This window comes from Leopardus geoffroyi, chromosome D3 (assembly GCF_018350155.1).
Source record: "Leopardus geoffroyi isolate Oge1 chromosome D3, O.geoffroyi_Oge1_pat1.0, whole genome shotgun sequence".
Classification (NCBI taxonomy): Eukaryota; Metazoa; Chordata; class Mammalia; order Carnivora; family Felidae; genus Leopardus; species Leopardus geoffroyi.
Window position 1 is genome coordinate 8,869,173 of NC_059339.1, and position 16,267 is coordinate 8,885,439.

Genomic DNA, 16,267 nt, shown 5'->3' on the forward strand with positions numbered 1-16,267 from the left:
TCCAAATATGTGAAAACTAGTCTGACCTCAGGGCCTTTGCACGCGTTCGCCTGATCCCCGCTGTCTGTCTTTTAGGTCTCAGCTCAAATGTGACTTTTAAAGGGAGGCCTTTTCTATGTCCTCTCTCCTATTTAAAGCATATCCCCCTTGCATTAATTAGGTTCCTGGCCAAAAACAAATAGTATGCTCAGTAAGGTACTTTGAGAAGAGTTTTCTGAGGCACTGTTTACAAGGGTGTGAGCACAGAGTGGGGACATTGAAGCACTGTAGGGTTAGCCACAGTGGGCAGGGGGCACACCCCGGAACCTGAACACAGGGAGCATGCCAGGGGGAACAAATACCCCAACCTCTCTCTTCTCACCCATGGACCCCCAGTGCAAGGAGGCCATTGTGGACTCCTTCCAGGTCAGCTTCCTGGGGCACAGAGCAGGGTGGGTGGCACAGAGTGGAGAGTGAACCTCAGGAGTCAAACAGAAGATCCCAGAACACCCCCTCGGCCCCTTTCACGACATCCCATGGCCCCCCCCTTGATAGCACTTCTCATAGTGATAATTATGGCTTAACACAGGTGTCATCTGTCCCTATAACGTGTCACCTGCAGGAGGGCAAGGACCATGTCTGTTTTGTTCCCCTCGGTACATCCCATGCGTGTGCCAGTGCCTGGCACATAGTAGGCCCTCAATAAATATTTACTGACTGAAAGAATCTGGAAATCTCATTACATCTTTCCTCTGCTTGCAAATCCTTCAGTAATTTCCTGTTGTTCTTGAGATAAGGGCCAGACTCCCCCGTGTGGTCTGCTGGCTCGGCTGCCCTGTGTCCCTCCTGCCCCTTCCACCTTCCCTCCTGCTCCCCCCTCCGTGTTCCAGCCGCACTGGCCACCTCCATAAACCTACAGTGCTGTCTCTCCCCTGCAGGCCTTTGCACATACCCTTCCCTCTGCCCGGATTGCCCTTCCATCTTCTGTGCTTGGGGAGCTCCTATTCATCCTGTAGGCCTCAGCCCAAATGCCACTTCTGCCGGATACTTGTCCCTTCATTTCCCTGCCAGATGCTCCCACTGGACGTGTCCCAAATGCCTTACATCTCCCTTTTCCTAGGACTAATTATGCTTCATAGCTTGTTTCTAGTCCCAGATTATAAGTTTGTGTTGAGGCCGGGGGCCATGATACCGTCTTGATCACCGGCATCCCCCTGTTGTCTGGCACCCAGCAGGCGTCTAAGAATCATTGAGGAATGAATGAATGAATTTGTGGATGAGAAAGGAGGCAATAGCAGTGAAGAAAGAGGAAAAGTGAAGAAAAGATGGGGACATGGGTCCTCAGAAATAGTAGGAAAAGGCAGCCTGCTTTGGAATCCGCAAAAGAACATGGGGCTCACCGCCCTGTACAAAACCCCTTTTTGCCCAGCTCCATCCCAGGGAGGGCGGGTCCCAGAATCCCCTGCTGCTATGCCCAGAGCTTCCTCCTTGCAAGAGGTCACTGGAGGCAGGGACCTCACCAGGCCCTGCCTGGCCTCAAAGAGCAAATAAGCCTATGCCTTCGTGCTGGAGACAGCACCTTGTGTAGGCAACGCATTCCTCTGGCGGTGCAGCCTTGGATGTGTCTCTTTTTGGGCAGACGCCTAATTACTCTCAGCGTCACAAAAGCAACGTCTGACAAAGAGATGCCAAAGGGAACAGGAGGCTGAGTTTAATGACAAGAGTCACTGGGCAGAGTGCTGACACCACAGCATCCTTTGACAAGGAGCTAGAACCTGAGGTCCCCCGGTGAACTCAGGCAGGGGCGGGCATCCCTTCGGCGCAGGCCACGCTTTGCTCCGGAGATGCTGCCCTCCCATATATTACAACGAGTCGTTTGTTTCACTTCGTAGGTGACTTAGTGGGGCTCTGTGTTGAGGGAGCTGCCTGTGCACAGCATAGAGAGAAGAAAGTAGACGGGGTCTGACTTGAACCAAAGCCTGGCTACTATGATTGAATCATAAACAGCGTTCACATGCCTTACGAGTTTGTGGGCAACCTAGCAGTTCCCTTGATGCCTCATCATCTGAGCTGCCATCTTGCTTGATGTACCAGTGGGAATGTGTTGGGCTATGGAAGTTTGTTTTTCTCACATAATACGATGTCTGTCTGGGAAAAGATTGTCCCAGAGACAGGTTAGTAGCTCTACAATGATGGGTTGGTCTTTTTCTCTCCGATCCTCTTGGTTGGCCCTCCCCTCATGGTCACAAGATGGCTGCCAAAGCTTAGCTGGTATAGCTTCTCACAGAATCACATTCAAAGATATGAAGAAAGGATAGGGGGACTTGTTCTTACATGATATTCTCACTTATGAGGGAGAGAATATTTCACAGAAACTCTCCAGCTGATTTTCCCTCATTGGCCAGGGCATATGCCTACTTCTAGGCCAATCACTGGCAAAGGGAAATGAAATTTCTATAATTGGTTGGGGGCTAGACCAGGGGCAGTAAACTGTGGTGTGAGAGCCCAATCTGGTCTGTTTATGGCCCTCCAGAAAAGAATGATTTTTACAAAGAAGACAGACTATCTCTTCCTATGACTGTTTTAGGAAATGAGGAAACTTTCTCCCAAGGCTTCCCTAGCAATCAGCCTGACTAATTCATAGGCCCTAACTGGTTTAGTCCTGTCCAACCTTGAATGAATAAATCATAGGCAGAGGGGACAGCATTACCATGGTTGGCTTGGATCAGCCTTCTGGGGTGAGATGGGTTTTGGGGGCCAACAACCCACCACATCCATTACAGTTCTGGCTGTTCATACCTCTTCCAGCTACCGGGCTCTGGAACATTCTTCTGTCCTTTGCTTGGTATCTCTCACTGCCTGAAACCATCTTTCATCGGCATACTGTGGTTCCTTCAGGATTAAATGTGGGTGTAGACCAAATTGGTGGTCTTCAGGACAGATTAAGTCTGACAACATGAGGGCTTTGGCCCAGTCAGTGTTTAAAATTTATTTTAATTAGTTAACTGGTTAAAATTGAGAGATTTCATGTAAAAATTTGGGTATCTGACTTTTCTTCAAAAAAAGAAAAGAAGATGGAAAGCTTTGGTAACATTGACCCTGAATTTCCGTGGGACAGCTGCAACTAAATGGTGTTGTGGTGACACCACAGCTGTTTGCCCACTCTCTACTTCTTCCTCTCTAACAGATTCCTAAAGAGCTATGTTTCTCACCTTCCCTTGCAGCTAAAGGTGGGCAATGAAATTTGAGGGGAAGTCTGTTGGGGGGTGTCTAGAAAGTTTTGCTTCCTAGATATAGGTCCTAGCCATTTATCCATGTTGCTTCTTCTACCTTCCTGCCTGGAATATGACTGTGAAAGCTGGTGCAGTGGCAGCCATTTTTTGACCATCAGGGAAAGGCCAGGTGAATTACAGAGATCTTGTGTTTAGTTCCTTGAGTTACTGAACTTAACCTGGCACGTTTATGGAGAGGAAGATAAACCATAATTTGTTTGAGCCATTGTTTAGTTGCATTTTCTATAATTTGTAGTTGCATGATACGAGCTGCTGCCCCTTAAGGCAGGGAGTATGTGCTCCAGTTTTCTATATTCTCCACCGTCCTGGACGGTCTTATAGTGGGCCCACTTTACGCTTTTATGCCACCTGCTTGGGCATAGTTTGCAACCTCTAGTATAGATTTTTCTCTCAATGCTCCATGGTCATAACTGAGACTGTGCTGTATAGACTTCCCGAAGGTTTGGCAATAACCAAAGGAAACCACCATCTCAGGGACACTAACATAGAACCCTGGATGCGACTGCTCCCAGAATTCATCAGCCCAAGCTCAGCACAGGGGCACCTTGCTCCCAGCTGGAAGCCAGCCTCCATGGAGCTGACAAACTTTATATTTCATTACACCAAGCACTTAACGTCTCTCATCTGGAACTTCTCCATTTCCAGACAGGAGCCGGGCTTCAGATAGTGAATTCAAGTTACTACCTCCAGACAAACAAGAACATAAAAAATTGCTTTAAATGACAGTGCCCTGACCCTTCACCCAGCAGGGTTCCAAAAAAAAAAGTCTCAGAGCTTAGTCTCAGTCCAAACCCTAAGAAGATAAAGTACCTCTGACACATTAGGATCTGGCACTCACTTGTTTTCAGATAATAGTTCCATAAACTTCTGTAGAACCTGCTAGGATTTAGCACTAGCCAGCTGCTTCCAGATGGGGCTAACTTTTGGGAGGCAATTTGGATCTCTGCCTGGGTTGGGTTAAAGCTGTATGTCAGGTTGGTTATGCACGTTGCTAGTGGTGTGAGGAAATGACATGATCCGCTGTCGCTTGTATGAGAAACTACAGAGTGAGCTCTGTGGGAAGGTGACGGCGGGGGTGGAGGTGGGGGGTATGCTTGGGTCTGGAGAACTTGGCTGGAGCTGCAAGGGTAGAGAGAAACACCAAAATTCTCTCCTGCCAGCCATGGCAAGGGCGTATGGCCCTTCTCTGAAGTCAGAATCTATGATCTCAGTGCATAAAGCGCATGGCGTGTTAGCGATGCTTTTGGCCATAGGTGACATGATACCTCACCAAGAGAAGCTTGCACCAAAAGGTGAGTGAAATTTACATGCACACGTAAAAGCAAAAACTCTAAATCGCCTCATTTTACCCCAAACTGGCTAAGATTAAGTTGCGTTGAGCATGCATTCGAGAAATAAAAAATCCTTTTGTAGGAAAGGAAAGAACATTAGAGTTTTTATTTTAGCACACTTAAGTTAATGAACTGTTGAATCTGTACCCATATAGATATTAATTTAACACAGTTGGGGGGGGCTTCTCTCTCTCTCTCCTTTTTTTTTTTTCCAGATTGCTCAGATGGAAAAAAAAATTATAAACCAAAAACAGATCTTCGCCAAGATACAGAAAGCCAATGACCCCCGGAAACTGCAAAAACAGATCCACATTTTGGAAACCCGTTTGAATCTCGTACGTACGTGTTCTCTGCAGCTTTGCAAACCGCTCTGCCTTCCCTTGCTCAGAGCAGAGAATGATCCCCATGGTACCTTTAGCAGGACACATCCATCTTGTTGGTTGACTCAGAAGAAGGTTAAATAATAGGGTTCATACAAGCCAGGCAGCCTTTTATTTTTTTTATTTTTTTTTTCTTCAACGTTTTTTTATTTATTTTTGGGACAGAGAGAGACAGAGCATGAACGGGGGAGGGGCAGAGAGAGAGGGAGACACAGAATCGGAAACAGGCTCCAGGCTCTGAGCCATCAGCCCAGAGCCTGACGCGGGGCTCGAACTCACGGACCGCGAGATCGTGACCTGGCTGAAGTCAGACGCTTAACCGACTGCGCCACCCAGGCGCCCCTGGGCAGCCTTTTAGACTTACCATCCACCCTACTCTATCCATTCTGTTCCATCCACTAGTTGACCCACTGTTACCCAAGGTGCCTTTCTCTTTCTTGCTCTCTGCGTTTTATGTACCATGCTGCTGCCCGCCTCCCCCCACCATCCCCATCTCCCACCCCTCCCGGGATACCTGTTCTTAGTCACTTGACTTAAAAAATTCTTGCTCATTCTCAAGAAGCAGCTCAAATATTAGCCCTCAGCAAGCAGAATTAGTTAGACCTTCCCTCCCATCGCAATCTGTTCACACCTCTGTGAGACCTGGTACTTTTTGGTTGTTGTTGATGTTGTCTCTAGGAAATATTCAGCACAGACATGCATAACCAGATAAAGAGAAAAGTGGTGTTTCCTGATCGCTTTCAGTTTATAGTGAGTTTTGCATTAAGCAGGATTTTCTAAATTGCAAACTGGCTTAAGCAAAAAAAAAAAAAAAAAAAAAAAAAAAAAAAAAAAAAAGAGAGAATGGATTGGTCATGGAACTAAAATTTCAGGGGCAAAAGTGGGGCCTTCAGGAATAGCTGAATCCAGATGCCCCAAACATGTCTTTAAGATACTTTCTCTGTCCATCTCTCCTTTGCGTAGAGATGACTACATTCTTGGGCAGCCCCCCAATGTGAACAAACACCAACAGAAAAAGACAATCTCTTTCCTAAGAATTCAATCATAAGTCGCAGGGAGGGCTCCCATTGGGCCATCCTGGGTCAAGTGCCCATCCCTAAACCTATCATGGTGGTCAAAAGAATGAAATACATGGACTTGAGTCACATAACTATGCTTGTATCACTCCCCCCACTCCCACAGCCCCCACCCGAAGTCAAGGGACGGCAGCCCTATCCAACAGTGTGGACTGAGAGCTAGGGAGAAATGGTTCTCCCGGAAAAGCAAAAAGAAAGAAAGAAGCAATGCTGGGCAGGTACAAACACATTTCAGTCTGACTTGTGAAATTACAGTTCTCACAAAATGAGCCAGGAGAGAGGGAAAGTGAATTGATTTGGAAGGAAGCCTGTCAGTGCCTCATTATGCAAAGCTCTTAGCTTCCCCCAAACTCTGACCATCAAGCTTTAACCGGGCGTGTTTGAAGGTAATTGGATATGACCTCTGTCTGCCCCGGTAACCTGAAAGTGGACTGAAGACAGGGCAGTGTCTTTTTAATATCCATGCACAGTGATTTGTACCCATGTCTCAGAAGGCCTAGGATTTGTGTTAACATGCAGATTCCTGGGTCCCCTCCAGATTCACTGGTTCTGAGTCAGAACTTTTAAGGCTTAGACCCAGGCATCTGCACTGTTATTGTAACTCCCAGTGAAACTCTTACTGAAAACCCCCGTGAAACCAAAGGTTAAGAATCAAGGTTAAGGTTAATGATTCCCTTGGTTAAGAATCGTTAATGCCTGGCACAGTGTGAGGCTTAGAGTAGGTACTTAGCAAACATCTGTTGATTAAATGAATGAATAAAGGTATGCATGATAGAGGTCTACTTTTTTGTTTGTAGATCTGTTCAGGTTTTCTATTTCTTCCTGAATCAATTCATTAGTTTGTTTCTTTCTAGGAATTTGTCCATTTCATCTAAGTTATCTTAATTTGTTGGTATACAATTGTTCCCAGTATATTGCCTTATAATTCTTTTTATTTCTGTAACGTCTGTCGTATGTCCCCTATTTTATTTCTGAGAGGTTTGCTCTTTTGCATCTCAAAATGGTCCCCTTTCCTTTCTTCCCTGACCAGTTCTGGGTGTGCCTTTTAGTAGATTAGGTAACCGACTCTAAAGGTTATTTCAGGGTCCCCAAATATTCCATGACCTTAAAGACTCCTCTGTTTACTCAATGGGGCGTGAGAGTCCTCCCCATTTTCATCCCACAATCAGAGGATGGGTAGCATGCCAACAGTCCTGGAGTAGAATTCACACTACAGTGCAGATGACTGATAAGTGATATCTTCTTAAGGGTAAGTGGAAGATATTGAGAGAATAAGGATGATTCTGTTCCTGGATTCCCTTCCCTTGTGTGGCGGCTACTGACATATCCTACAGAGGAGCCCGGGGCCAGGACTAGGGTGAGGCAAGTAAAGAGCCCAGAGTGCAGAATTTAAGAAAGCACTCATGGAAATGCAGGGTTGACACCAGAAAATGAGCACCTCCTTAAATTTTGCATCCTGGTGGCCTCACTTGCCTTACCCCATCTCAGCCCTGTGGAAGCCTAAGGTTTCTCCAAATATGCCTTGGAAACCTCTGATCGAATCTACTTTCGTATGATTAGGACTATTTTCTGCAATTGTTGCTTTTCAGTGTCTATGGGAGCACTCCTCATAAAAATTTTTTTATTAGGATAAATTTATTAAGATGTACAGAAAAGTTGAGGGAATCAAATAATGAACACCCACATACCTATCACTTAGATTTAGTAATTGTTAACATTTTACTATTCTGTTTCACCCTTCTTTTCCCTGAAGTATTTTAAGGTAAATTACAGACATGATGATATTTCACCCCAAATACCTCCATCTCTAAAATCAATCATCTTTAAAAACCAAACATTTTCTTTCATAGCCACAAAACCATTATCACACCTTACAAAATTAATACTATTTCCTTAATATTGCCCACATTAAAAACTTCTCTGGCTGGCTCCAAAATGTCTTTTAAAGTTGGAGACTGTCAAGTTTCACCTAATAGGTCTCTTAAATTTCTTTAATCAACAACAATGGATCTCAAGCAGAAATGATTTTGCCCCCAAAGGGACATTGTCTCTAAAAAGAGACATTTTTGATTGTCACAACTGGGTTGGGGCTGTGCTACTGGCATTTATTTTTATTATTATTATTATTTTTTAATGTTTATTTTTGAGAGAGAGAGAGGAGGGGCAGAGAGAGAGGGAGACACAGAATCTGAAGCAGGCTTCAGGTTCCAAGCTGTCAGCACAGAACCCGATGTGGGACTTGAACTCACAAACCTTGAGATCATGACCTAACGTTCAACTGATTGATCCACCCAGGCACTCCTGTGTTACTGACATTTAGTGGGTAGAGACCAGGGATGTTTCTTTAATAGCATAAAGCACAGGACAGCTCTCCACCACAGGGAATCATCCAGGCCCAAACAGTGCCAAGTTTGAGAAACCCTGCTCTACAAAAGCCCCATCCCAACTCTTTCCAGCCACCAACTTGTTGAAGAGTCTGGGTCAGCTGTCTTCTAGAAAGTTCTACCTTCTGGATTCGGCTGCTTGTTTCCTCATGGCGTTATTTACCTTTTCCTCTCTCCCCTGCCCTTGCTAAACACTGGAAGTTAGGTATAAAGGTAGTTGAGAAATTTAAAATCCGGGGGGTGGGGGGACTTACCTAAGACCACTTAGCCAGCCGGTGGCCAGCCCAAGTCTCCCACCCAGCACTCCCAAGCGGTGCTGTGGGCCTGGGGCGGGAGGTGGGGGAAGACCTTCCCACCCTCTGGCTGTCTTCGGAAGCTGTCTCATGCCCCAGGAGTGAGCTCAGTATTGAAGCACGGCCCCGCCCACAGGTCACCGTGCACTTTGACAAGATGCTGACCACCAATGCTAAGCTCCGGAAGGAGATCGAGGACCTGCGGTATGAGAAGGTTGCGTATGACAACGTGTATCAGCAGCTGCTGCGGCGTTTATCGACGCAGAAGAAAACCATGAATGTGGCCATCGAGCAGTCTGCCCAGGCCTATGAGCAGAGGTGGGCTGGGGGGAGACCTAGGGGCAGGGATGTCTCTTAAGCCCCTGCCAAGCACCTCTGCCCCTGGGCTTATGCATTGAGGGATCTTGAATCATAATAACTCTGAGCACTGACTGTGTGCCCAGCACGATGCCAGGTTCTCTGGGTATCATTGCAACCCTCACAACTGCCCCGGGGGTTATTATCCCTATTTTACGGACCAGGATACAGAGGCTTAGAGATGCCATTTGCCTGAGAGCCAGGTAAATGGCGGATGTGGTAGGACTGAGATTCAAACTTCTCTGCCGAACCACCTCCTCCAGGTAGCCCTGCCTCTGGTCCTAGGGGCCTCTCAGTCCAGCTTATCTCCTTGCCTCCCACTCCAGGGCAAGAGGCATATAGCTGGGCTGTGAAGAGAACAGGTTTTAGAGTCAGATCTGGGTTTGAATCCTGGCTCCATCCATCATTACTGTATTATTGTAGGACCACTTTGGATGGTAGTGGGGGATAAACAATATATGTATATAAGGACTCGCTGGGCCACAGTAACTGACAAGTGGTGATGATGATGATGATGGTGATGGTGGTGGTGGTGATGATGATGATAGAAAACTCACTTCCTGGGGATGGTCTGGAGCCAGCGGCTCCTGTCGTTCAGGTAAGGAGGGCTGTTCTTCCACTCCCAGCAACCTCCACGATTCAAAGAAGTGATATCCGTTGGCAGAAAGTCCCTCTGGTCTGGTAGGGGGAGGGGAGGGGAGGGGAGGGGAAGGGAGGAATCTCCAGACGCTCAGACCCTGTAACTGCCTCACTCAGGCTGGAAGCCATGGCTCGAATGGCTGCCATGAAGGACCGCCAGCAGAAGGACATTTCTCAGTACAACCTGGAGATCCGAGAGCTGGAGCGTGTCTATGCCCACGAGACCAAGCTCAAGTCCTTCTTGCTCATCAAGCTGAATGATCGTCTGGAGTTCGAGGAGCAGAGCAAAAAGGAAGAAGGTACGTTCTCCAGGCATTTTCTCTCTCTCTCTCTCCCCCCTCCCTCCCCATCTTAGCTGAGGGTGCCCAAGTCCTTCTGTAGTAGGCATGCCAACTTTAGCGAATAAGATTACAAGATGCCTAGTTAAATCGACACTTTAGATAAACTGAATAAATTTTTAAATAAAATAAAAATTATTTGTAGGTTATCTGCAATTGGGACACAATTTATACTTTAAAAATGTATTGTTTGTCTGAAGTTCAAATGTAACCGGGGTCCTGTATTTTATTGGCCAACCCTAACCCATAGGACGTGTCCTTACTCTGAGGTTCTCCTTCCATTGTTTTGTTGGGGGAGACTCGGGTATTGGGTCCCCACGACCGTCCGCGCGTTTGGCAATTTGCTAGGAGGACTCTAAAGATTGAGTGTGTAGGCACATGCATGGCTGGGAGGTGGAGACACAAAGCACGCCCAGCAAAGACAAAAGGGGCACTGGGCAGAGTCTGGAGGAAACCAGGTGTAAGCTTCCGGGATCCTCTCCTAGGGGAGTCACACAGGATGTGCTTAATTCCCCCAGCATCTCACTGTGACAACACGTGTGAAGAGCTGTCTGCCAGGGGAGCTCATTACGGCCCCGGTGCCCAAGATCTTACTGGGGGCTGGTGATGTAAGTGTCCTCTCCCCTGCACACACCAAAATGCCAGCCTCCTGGAAGGAAAGTCCGTGTTTAGCATCAACCCCACACAACATCTGCCCAGCCTAGGCACAGGGAGTCCCTCCTAGCATTCAGGCAAAGTTTTATATCCCTGTAGGGCACTGGTTACCATTTAGGTGCCCAGGTGCCAGCCACGGGACACCCTTGCAAGAAGAGCCCTTTCTAGGGGCGCCTGGGTGGCGCAGTCGGTTAAGCGTCCGACTTCAGCCAGGTCACGATCTCGCGGTCCGTGAGTTCGAGCCCCGCGTCGGGCTCTGGGCTGATGGCTCAGAGCCTGGAGCCTGTTTCCGATTCTGTGTCTCCCTCTCTCTCTGCCCCTCCCCCGTTCATGCTCTGTCTCTCTCTGTCCCAAAAATAAATAAAACGTTGAAAAAAAAAAAATTAAAGAAGAGCCCTTTCTAAGGAGGACAGTCTCAGGGCCGTTGTATTCACTGTCTCCTGAACAGACGGAAAAAAATCTGAGCTCTTCTGAGAGCCCCCCGGGAAGCTGCATTTGTTCTTTGTTCCTTCAGCATCTCCTGGCTCTTCCTGTCTTTACATTTGGGACCATGTTGTGAAAAGTGTGTTTCTGAGAAACCCCATCTCTCACTCTTTAACATAACACGTAAAGGAGTCACGTGGCCAGAGGTGCCTAGGAAGATCTAGAAAGATCCTTGTGATTGTCATGTGGAGGCCAAACCAAAGAGACAAGACTGGGGCGCCTGGGTGGCTCAGTTGGTTAAGTGTCTGACTCTTGATTTTGGCCCAGGTCATGATCCAGGGACGTGGGATTGAGCCCCACGGCGGGCTCCGTGCTGAGTGTGGAGCCTACTTAAGACTCTCTCTCTCTCTCTCTCTGTCTCTCTCTCTCTCTGTCTCCCTAAAAAAAAGAGACAGAGACAGAGAGAGAGAGAGAGAGAGAGAGAGAGAGAGAGAGAGAGAGAGAGAGAAGTCTGGGTTCAGGAAAGGTGGGGCTTTTGCAGGCATCAGGCTGGAGAGAATGAAGCCTGGAGAACCTTCTTGGTTCTAATTCCTTGAATTTGCCAGGGTCTGAGCCTGCCCGGGGCCCTCTGCCAACAGGGCTCCCTTGACCTTCGTCCTGCTCAAATGTCATCTCCCTCGAGAGGACTTCCCTGGCCACCCAGCTCCCCCGTCAGAGCACCTGACGCGTCTCCTCCATCACCTGGGCTACAGTGGTGATGGTTGTATTTCTTCTGTCTGCGTGGACACATCTCCTTTTCCCTTCTCTGCTTGTCTGATTCCTGTGCTGGAAGCTCCACGGGGCAGGGGAGTGTGTCTGCAGAGCCCAGCACCGTGTCTGGCAGAGTAGATGTTCGGTCACGTATCTGTGAAGCGACTAGGCACGGAGCTCTTGCGCTCCCCCTCCTGGAAAAGCCTAGCCTCCTCCCCGAGGCACAATAAACAAGGCGGAGCCGTCTCCCCGCCTGGCTTCGCTCCCAGTGGCTTCCTCTCAGCCTCACACTTCCCGGCTTTTCCTTCCCAGCCCTCAAGGCAAAGAAGTACAAGAGGAAGAACAAGGGTGAGAGTTTTGAGAGCTACGAGGTGGCGCACCTGCGGCTGCTGAAGCTGACAGAGAACGGGGACCTGAACGAGCTCATCGAGGGATTTCTGGCCAAGGAGGAGAAGAACTTTGCTCGGTTCATGTACGTCACGGAGCTCAACAATGACATGGAGACGATGCACAAGAAGACCCAGAGAATCCAGGTCGGGGCTGCTCTTCTTTCCTAGGTCCGGGACCCACACACTCTCATAACGGCCCTTCTCAAAGCGGGTTCCTTGAAACACACCTTGAGCTGCTCTATAGAGAAGAGGGCCTCAGGGTCTGATCGGTTTGGGAAACACTGTATTGTTTGTATTCCCCCAGGCTTTCCCCCCTACATTTTAACCTTTCTGAAGTTGGTATTTGCCTTCAGCTGATGCAAACACTTAGTGTGGTCCTGTCACCAACCCCCCCCACCATAGTGACATAACCCATGGCATGTTCTATAGTCCTGGGTTTAGTAGACTATAGCCATGGCCAGATACAGCCTGTGGTCTGTTTTCGTACAGACCTGAGCTAATAAGAATGGTTTTTGCATTTTTAAAAAGGTTATAAGGAAAAAAAAAAGAGGGTATGTACGAGAGAGATCACATGTGGCCTGCAATGCCTAAAATATCTGCTGTCTGGCCCTTCGCCTTAAAAGCGTGCTGACTCCTGTTAATCAGCAGCTTCACAGAACTGAGTAGAGATGGTCAAACTATCTTGAAGACACTTGATATACATGAGCATAATGAAGGCTCTGACGAGTCCCGCAGTAAAGAAACCTCTTTACCTTGGTTAAGCCCATCATTTCCCAAACTAAATTGGCTTCTTGGGCTACTACTCCCCAGAACACACATAAACAGCCTTTGGAACTATCTGAACAGGATAGAGTCTAAACTTAGTATGACACTCCAGTCCCTTCAAAATTTGGCTTCAACCTGCTGCAGCAGGGCACAGCTCTCTTCACGAGCCCAGGGTGCCCTGGGCAGCTCCTAGTCTCACCCATCCTAGACCTTTCCCTCCTCTGAGGCCTCCCCGTGCCATTTCCTCCCCGCCCCCCCCCCCCACTCCTGCTTTTCTTCTGATGAAATACTGCTCATTAGTCCTGACCCTGCACAAATGTCATCACCTCTGGCAGTTCATTACTCTTCCCTCTGGGGTCCCCGTGCTGTTTGTATGACGAGGCGGGCCACTTCCGTTTGCAATGTCACTGTTTCCTAAATACGGAGCAGGTGCATTGGCTATGTGTAAGTAGCCAGTAGCCAGAATAGAAGGGAAAACATTTTATTTTATTTTATTTTTTTATTTTTTTTAACGTTTTATTTATTTTTGAGACAGAGAGAGACAGAGCATGAACAGGGGAGGGTCAGAGAGAGAGGGAGACACAGAATCTGAAACAGGCTCCAGGCTCTGAGCTGTCAGCACAGAGCCGGATGCGGGGCTCGAACTCACAGACTGCGAGATCGTGACCTGAGCCAAAGTCAGCCGCTTAACCAACTGAGCCACCCAGGCGCCCCAAGGGAAAACATTTTAATTTACTAGTGATGAGTTAATTTTTATGAGGATTAGGATAAATATAGCTTGTGAACTTTTGACTGAATTCACATTGGTACTTAGGATGATAAGAAATACTCGTAACAGTAAGGAAATAAGGGTAAACATAATAAAATGAACACAACTGGGCTGATTTAAAGAAAACTCTTAATATACAATAATAGACAGTGATAGACAATACCACAGGTAGCACAGGAACACGATGGAAATGAAGGTGGTGCTATCTGTGAGGGTTATCACAGGAAACATGTGGCACGCCCCAAATGGGTAAATTGAGGTGGGTTTTTTTTTAAAGGCACTATTTACAATGGCTTAAGGAAATTACAAAGGGTAAGTGCAGGAGCAACAAAAGAGGGCTCCAGAACAGGTAAGGGGAAGGAGCCGTTTCTGGAATCAGGGGAGAAGGCTGTCCATGTGTCTCTCCTGGAGGGATGCAACCGAGCTAGTGACCTGCCAGGTACCCCCAACATCTTTCCAGTCCTGTTGTCCGGGCCCACCCCGAGCCAGGGGACAAGGGAGCCCAGAGCCGAGCCCCTGGGGTTTAGGGCAGGAAGGGAGGTAGGTGGATGGGGGAAAACGGAGAATGTCCAGCTGTGTGTGTGTGGTGGGGGTAGGGGTGGGAGGGATGAGCCTGTCTCCTGTCTCCCTCTGTCTCCCTTCTGGAAGGTGATCTTCCAGGGGACAGGCACAAGAGTATCCTTCCTCTTCTTTCCTAGTGCTCAGGATGGCCCCGCACACAGTGGGAGACACCAGGAAATGGTTCCCAAACAGTAATTGACCTGGACCTTCCCATTCACTTATGAGGGTACCATCCTTTTCTCCTTCAGCCGGCAGCCTGTCTCTGTTAGGAAGAGTGTGTCTGATGAAAGGTGACCAAACTCCTGCCCTTTCTGGGCCTCAGTCTCCACATCTGTAGAATGACATAATGGGACTAGAGCAGTGCTTTCCAAACTTTTAATAAAAAAGCTACAGGACATTTTTGTTTAAACCCAGGTTGAGGAAACACCGTACAGCAAACAGGTAAGGGGCGCCTGGGTGGCTCAGTTGGTTGAGTTTCTGACTGGCTCAGGTCAGGATCTCACAGTTTGTGAGTTCAAGCCCCACTTCGGGTTCTGTGCTGACAGCTTGGAGCCTGGAGCCTGCTTCGGATTCTCTCTCTCTCTCTCTCTCTCTCTCTCTCTCTGCCCCTCCCCTGCTTGCTTGCACTCTGTGTCTCTGTCTCTCTCTCTCTCTCAAAAAAAAAAAAAAAAAAAACATTTAGAAAGAAAAAAAAACAGGTAAAATGGAGCAGTTGTGGATGAAGGGGGTGGGGGGTGGGGGGTGGGAGGGGTGGTTGGAGGGGTTGCCTGGACCCTTGACCTTTTCACCTTCTTGTGGCACCTCTGCTCAAACTAGGGTTCAGGTAGGAAAAATATGTAAGTGAAAAACAATTAGGGTACTAACATCTGACTTCGCCCCTTCCCCGAGCACCGGGATCAGAGGTCGTAACTGATTGAATCCCACTTTCTTTCTTCTTTTGCGTCGTCTCCCCTACCTCCCCCTCCCAGTTTAAAAATTATTAGTTGCGAGCAGAACTGAGTCGCTGGAGCCAAGCGCAGACGAGAGGCCCACGGAAGAGGGTAGGAAGGGCGGCGAGGCGGTGCGCGCTCCACGGACTGGCGGGAGGGAGCCGGGGCGGAGGGGCGGCTCGCCGGCCAAGCAGAGCCCCCGAGTCTGGCGGGCAAAAGCGGAGGGGCCTGACGGACTGTGTTCCGACAGCAAGCGCGACTTAGCGTCTGGGAGGTCCTAAGTTAACAGCTCTGCTCGGAAAGCGGGAAGGCTGGAGGACAAAGGGAGGGAGAGCTGCTGAGCCCCCGGACGACAGAGCTCAGTTTGGTGGGGAACAAAGGCGCTCGCCAGCGCCATCTCCCCCGCCCATCCCCCAGCCAAAATCCCAAAGAGAACCAGTTCCTGCCAGGGAACTTCCTCGCTCCGCGCAAACACCCAACTCTGTGCTTCTGCGGAGGAGCCAAACCTCCGGCAGCGGATCTGACTCCCTCCCGCTGCCACAGGGCCCCTCCTGAAGTGGATCACCTAAGGAGAAGCGAGCTAAGCCTGCCCCTCCTGCCCCTGTGCACCTTGCCTACCCACCCCAGCTAATACGCCAGATCCCCAGCACCACAAGCCTGGCAGTGTGCAAGTAGCCCAGACGGGCCACGCCACCCCACAGTGAATCCCGCCCCTAGGAGAGGGGAAGAGAAGGCACACACCAGTCTGACTGCGGCCCCAGCGGTGGGCCGGGGGCAGACATCAGGTCTGACTGCGACTCCGCCCACCAACTCCAGTTATACACCACAGCACAGGGGAAGTGCCCTGCAGGTCCTCACCACGCCAGGGACTATCCAAAATGACCAAGCGGAAGAATTCCCCTCAGAAGAATCTCCAGGAAATAACAACAGCTAATGAGCTGATCAAAAAGGATTTAA

General features: G+C 48.7%; 1 protein-coding gene across 4 annotated transcripts in view; it reads left to right on the top strand.

The window, feature by feature from the left end:
• The window catches only part of CCDC63 (coiled-coil domain containing 63), a 52,816-nt gene that overhangs the window by 18,584 nt on the left and 17,965 nt on the right, over positions 1–16,267 (top strand). For all 4 annotated transcript variants that reach the window (XM_045457313.1, XM_045457316.1, XM_045457315.1 and 1 more), the window contains 4 exons: positions 4,819–4,938; positions 8,873–9,054; positions 9,850–10,031; positions 12,210–12,430. In XM_045457313.1, coding sequence (XP_045313269.1) covers positions 4,819–4,938; positions 8,873–9,054; positions 9,850–10,031; positions 12,210–12,430 — 705 coding nt within the window. The remainder of the gene's footprint in view (positions 1–4,818; positions 4,939–8,872; positions 9,055–9,849; positions 10,032–12,209; positions 12,431–16,267) is intronic.